General features: G+C 48.7%; 1 protein-coding gene across 1 annotated transcript; it reads right to left on the bottom strand.

Annotated features, from left to right (window-relative positions):
- Positions 1–4,962: 4,962 nt before the first annotated feature.
- Positions 4,963–6,243, bottom strand: LOC130979349 (uncharacterized). The gene has a single exon (XM_057902772.1). It carries the CDS (start codon positions 6,241–6,243, stop codon positions 4,963–4,965), a length of 1,281 nt encoding a protein of 426 aa, XP_057758755.1.

Below are 6,243 nucleotides of genomic sequence, written 5' to 3'. Positions count from 1 at the left end.
TAGGAGAAGCGCATGTTAGAGGAGTTCGAATCAATTGGATTCGAATTAGGTGGAAACGGACTTGAATAGTAATTCGAATCAAGTTGATTCGAATTACAAGGGAATCGGCTATAAAAGGAGTTCGAGCCAAGTTCATTCGAATCACTTTCTCATTCTCCAACCCCACCAAATCCCAGAGAAAAAGACCAACGTTCAGTACGAGCTTGACCAGAGCGGCCGTTTCTGTCGATGGGGGACGATCCGGGAAGGCTTTATCGTTTGGATGGAGTAGCTCATATCGCCGGTGTTATCAACGACGAGGTTAGTGGTTTATGAAAGCGGTTTATGATAACGGTATTTGTTAATGGTTTTTTATAATGGTTTATGTTACTGTTAGTGGTTTAGGATAGTGGTTTAGGAAAGTAGTGTAGGCTAGTGGTTTTTGTTGATGGTTTTTGTTAATGGTTTTTGTTAATGGTTTTGTTTTAGCGGTTTATTGTAAATGGTTTTTGGATAGTGGTTTAGGAAATTAGTGTAGGGTAGTGGTTTTTGTTGATGGTTTTTGTTAATGATTTTGTTTTAGCGGTTTATTGTTAGTGGTTTTTGTTAATGGTATTTGTTAATGGTTTATTGTTGATGGTTTTTGTTAATGGTTTTTGTGAATGGTTTTGTTTTAGCGGTTTATTGTTAATGGTTTTTGTTAATGGTTTTTGTTAATGGTTTTTGTTAATGGTTTATTGTTGATGGTTTTTGTTAATGGTTTTTGTGAATGGTTTTGTTTTAGCGGTTTATTGTTAATGGTTTTTGTGTTTGGTTTTTCTTAACGGTTTATTGTTGATGGTTTTTGTTAATGGTTTTGTGTGAATGGTTTTGTTTTAGCGGTTTATTGTTAACGGTTTTTGTTAATGGTTTTTGTTATGTTAGTGGTTTGTGCATCTGTTCTAATTATGTGGTTTATGTATTGGCCAGCCTCGTCGTTGCATATCCAGTGTTAGGCGGCAACAGGGGATGCGTCTTGATGAGAGGTATGTCCCGTACTTGCAGATGGGGGGACTTTACCATCTCGCGAGACTGAACGACAGATGGTTCCGACTAGATGAGCCCCTAGTCAGCGCATTCGTCGAGAGGTGGCGGCCTGAGACGCACACCTTCCACATGCCTTTCGGAGAGTGCACTATCACGCTTCAGGACGTCGCATACCAGCTGGGGTTGCCAGTCGACGGAGATTATGTTAGTGGTTACCTTACGGACTTCCACCTCTACATTGAGGGTGGGAGACCTGCTTGGCAGTGGTTCCATGAGTTGCTCGGTGTTTTACCGCCGGAGAACCAGGTGCAGAAATTCGAAGTCAACTGCACCTGGTTTCAGGAGACATTCGCGGAGTGTCCAGATGGGGCAGATGAGGAGACAGTTAGGCGATTTGCCCGGGCCTACATCATGATGTTATTGGGTACGCAGCTGTTTGCCGACAAGTCCGGCAATCGTATACACATCAGATGGCTACCATATGTTGCTCGGCTTGAGGAGATGGGTCGCTATAGTTGGGCGTCGGTGGCACTAGCATGGCTGTACAGGTGCATGTGCCGAGTCGCCAACAGACATGTGGTTAAGTTAGCTGGCCCGTTACAGTTATTACAGTCGTGGATTTTCTGGAGGTTTCCCACACTTAGACCATCTGGGTATGATGAGATCAGATGGCCCCTTGCCTCGAGGTACCGTTATTGTTTTGTACTAGATATTCTTCTTGTTATTTTCTTGTAATTATGCCCTATATTCTTCTGTTTTCTTGTACGCAGATGGTCTGGTTACAACCCTGGGATTAGCAACAAGGGACCTCGGGTACAGATGGCTCGCATGAAGATCGACTTGTTACAGCCTCGGCAGGTACGTAAGCAGAACTTCTGTGTATGTCAAGTCAGTGTTTCACTTTATATCACTTAACTGAAAGTACAAACGATTTGTTTTTTATTTTTTCAGTTCATATGGATGCCGTATAGCGCAGTGGACGTCATCCAGGTTGTCCATCCTGAGGTGTTGGAGCCTCGGCATACGATGTTGAGGCGATGCAGGACGTCCCTGATTTATTTTGCGGTTGTCGAGTGGCATCAGGTTGATAGAGTTTTACCTCAGTTTGGCGGCGTTCAGCCCATACCGTCTCCCGCCCTGAACATCGACTTCCTGATGTCGAAGGACGGGAGAGGAGGTGACCGCTGGTTCCCGGCACAGTACCCCGAGTGGCATCTTTACTGGCAGGAGCGTGCTGATTATATTCTACAGTTTGACATCGTGTCCGACCCTGGACCGTCACATGAGTTCTTGACATGGTGGTATCAGCACGGGAAGAGGTTTTTATCGCCGGAGATGTTATTGGGGGATCCGAGAGGTGTTCCTATTCCAGATGAGGCGACGCAGAGGGGTGCAGGCCGACTTCCAGACATGGACCGGGTAGAGGATGTTCCTGACAGACGTCGCATTGAGAGGAGAGCACGAGTTGGGACACGTCGTAGCCAGCGTGAGTGGAACTGGGTAGATCAGGCTATGGATGCCGGAGACGACCCAGTTAGGGGTGTGGGGAGAGGTCGTGGTCGTGGAGGCAGGAGGAGGGTGGGTGCTGCTAGACATGGAGCCCAGATGCCTGGGGGAGGTGATGTTGCGGGAGTTGCTAGGGCGCATCAGGGCGGGCATGATGGTGGGTCCCCTGGAGCCGGTATGGGAGATCCCACGAGTCACACTGATGCTGGGCTTGGTGGTGGAGGTCTTGGAGATTACTTCGTAGGTGTTCCCGGTGATGATCATACCCTTCAGGATAGTACTCCATGGGTGAGTCCTGGCTCGATGTTTGGAGACTTACTTGCTAGTGACGACATTGTGCACGAGTTTGGTGGACCACATTTCCTTGAGAATATCCGGACCATCATGCAGGAGGATGAGGCTGCTTCCGGACGGGTTCATACGACAGGGACACAGGCACCACTGGACGTTGATCTGAATGAGCCTGCCACGGTAGCTCCTGCGCATCCTTTTGCCATGGGTGGGACCCCAGCATCGGCGCACAGTATTGGATCACACTCGGTTGCCGGCCCGTCCTCATCCAGACCCGTCCATGTACCGCCTACGACCCCGAGATAGCCAGTTCAGGATGACAGCGACGACTCGATTGAGGATGAGGAGCCACTTATTCGTAGGGGCTACCGGACACGGGTGCCACGCCGTTGCGGCACTGGATCGCACCTGTTTAGATGATTCATGGATAGCGGTGTATGTCTTGTTGTAATATTTATATTCTGTACTTTGTTGGTTTGTTATCGTTGTTATGGTATGTACTTTCTTATTATGTTATTTGAATTTATGTTATGTAGTCTCATTTACGTCGATGTATTCTACTTTTCTGTTATGATTTATAGCATTATGTTATGTTATTCGTTATCCTTTTACCATGATATAATGTTGTTTGTTCTAGTTATAAATTTCAATGATGTAAAAGACATTAAACAGAAAAGTTTGGTACAAATAACAAGTTTCATTACACAAACGAAACAAAGTTGTTCCATACAACTTGTAATACATTAAAAGTTATAAACAAATAGAGGACAAGTGCTACTACAATAAGAAAGAAACGCATACATATCAAATCGCCTACTGATTTCTAGCAGTCCCGCTTGGGCCTGGGGCTTGTGGACAACTACGCCTGGTGTGACCTGGCTGCCTGCAGAGGCCACATCTCTTTGGCCGGTTCGGATCTGCTTCATCCATGTTGGTTCGAATTCTTGTGGATCTAGGACGACCCTCCCTCGCACGCCTCATACTCGGATCCGGTATAACGGTAGGCCCGGCATAAGGTGGCCAGAAACCCTCCGGAATGGGAGGGGCAAATTCCATCTGATAGACACCGAAAACGGAGCTAAGCCGATATACCTCGTGGACGTAAGGCTGCCATGTAAGCCGTGAATAAGCACAGCATGCCAGTGCATGCGGACAGGGAAAATGAAGTGCTTGGAAGTATCCACAATCACAAGTCTTAGACCCTAATGAGACCCTGTACGTACCAAGAGAGAATGAGCCTGTCGGAGTCGTCTCAGCAACGGTGTACTCCGAGTTATCCCTGTCGTAAACAGTCACCGTGAAATGCCTGGCTGTTCTCAGGTTGGCCTCGATACACTTTACTAGGTATTGACTGAATTGTTGTCCAGTACCCATCTGAGCCTCGGCCTCCCTCCCCTTACGGACAAATAGCTCAGCAAGCCTTCCGTATGTGGCCTTCACCAGGGAGCAAACAGGGAGGTTTCTAACCCCCTTCATGATTGAGTTGACACACTCCGAAATATTGGTCGTCATGTGCCCGAATCTCCGACCCTCATCACAGTGCTGTGTCCACAACGAATACTCGATTCAGTTCGCCCAGTCACACATTGCCGGATTCTCAGAGCGCAGAATGTCAAACCAGTAGTCGAACTCCACCTCGGTCTTGGCATATGCGGCGTTAACAAGAAGCCTCCGGGCATCTTTTCCCTTGAACGTCAAGGCAAAATTCGCTGCAACGTGTCGAATGCAGAACGCCCGGTACGCAGCAGGCGGTAGCCATCCCCCATCCGGAGCCTCGAGGGCTGACTTTATGCCGTTATGCCTATCTGAAATAACTAACAGACCCGGCTGAGGTGTCACGTGCTCACGGAGGTGGGAAAGAAAGAAAGACCATGACTCAGCATTCTCCCCCTCAACTAGTGCAAATGCCACGGGGAGGATGTTCGAGTTTCCGTCTTGTGCAATGGCGACTAGCAGTGTTCCCCCATACTTCCCATACAAATGCGTGCCATCAATACTCACCAAAGGCTTGCAATGACGGAATGCCTGGATACAGGGGGGGAAAGTCCAGAACAGCCTATGAAAATAAACCTGAGAATCGTCAACCTGTCCCCCAACTCGAACAGGGCAAGTCCTGAGGACGGCTACAGTGCCAGGCATCGTCAGCTGCACTCCTAAAACCTACCTAGGGAGCTCATTGTACGACTCGTCCCAGTCCCCATATATCACGGCAACGGCCTTCTGCTTCGCCATCCATACCCTCCTGTACGTAGGCCTGAACCCAAAGTGTGCGGCCGTGGCATTTTGGAGCACCTTGATGTTCACACCTGCATCAGCCCTAACCATCGGCATAATGAAGGTGGATATGACATGGTAGTCCAGACTCCTATGGTCGCTGGAGATGGAGCTGGCAAGACATGTATGCGGTCCGTTGTATCGCTTCACTTCCCAGATACCCTTCCGCTGTCGGAGACTCAACCGAATTAGCCATGTGCACCCATTCCCAAACTCAGAACACTTTCCCACATACCTGCGGTAGTCAGACTCAACGACCTTGTACTGGACCCCTCGGCGGATACTGTACGTCTTCACACTCAACAGTGCCTCATCTTTATCTTGAAATTGTTGGCCAACCTGGAACTCGTTCATACCGGCAGACCCCTCGGTATCTCTAGCACCAAATCCTGAGGCCTGCAGATCATTGTCGTCTTGCCGCATGGCATCCAGGTCCAATGAGGAAAAATGGGGTGGATACTGCTGTGTGCCAGAACTAGATCCACCTATAGCCCTTGTCGGAACAGTTGTTTCAACATCATCGCCGCTTTCATCAGCGATCATATCCGGCTCCACGTCATCGTCATCTGGATCATCAAAGAAACCATCACCAACACCAGCCGGTGTGGGACAATGTACCTCGGTGGGAATATGTTCCCCATACCGAACCTCGTCTCCAACATTGCCGCTCAGATCAACGGCAAACGAAGGGGACGCAACAGGCTGCATCGGTGGCTCATACACAGGAGCAGAGGATGAAGCAACAGCAGGTCTCGAGCTCGAGCCGGCAACCGCGGCTATAGTAGTGGCATTCCGGTTCGAACCACCCGAGCTAGATACCACATCAACCAACTTTGCCAACAGCTCGGGTGTCCTTACCTCGGGAAACTGCCTACGAGAAAGAAACATAACCTGCAAGTCCTCGTCACTACCGATTGTGAAACAGTCAAACTTCACGGTGTCATGGAGCACCGCTGTTGGAATGCGGTAGAAAAACTTCTTGACCCGTTTAACGCCTTCAACACCCAGCTTCTCCAGCATAGAGCTAACAAGTGCATCGTAGGTGGTTGTCGGCGTCACGATAATACATAGCGGATCCTTATCGGTGAACTTCACGCCGGACCGAGTTTTTCTCTTAATCGACCCTCTGTAATGTACCAGAACTAGGAAACTCTCCTCACTAGCCAT

This window comes from Arachis stenosperma, chromosome 1 (assembly GCF_014773155.1).
Source record: "Arachis stenosperma cultivar V10309 chromosome 1, arast.V10309.gnm1.PFL2, whole genome shotgun sequence".
NCBI lineage: Eukaryota > Viridiplantae > Streptophyta > Magnoliopsida > Fabales > Fabaceae > Arachis > Arachis stenosperma.
The sequence above is the reverse complement of the archived record's forward strand: the minus strand, read 5'-3'. Positions and strand labels throughout refer to the sequence as shown.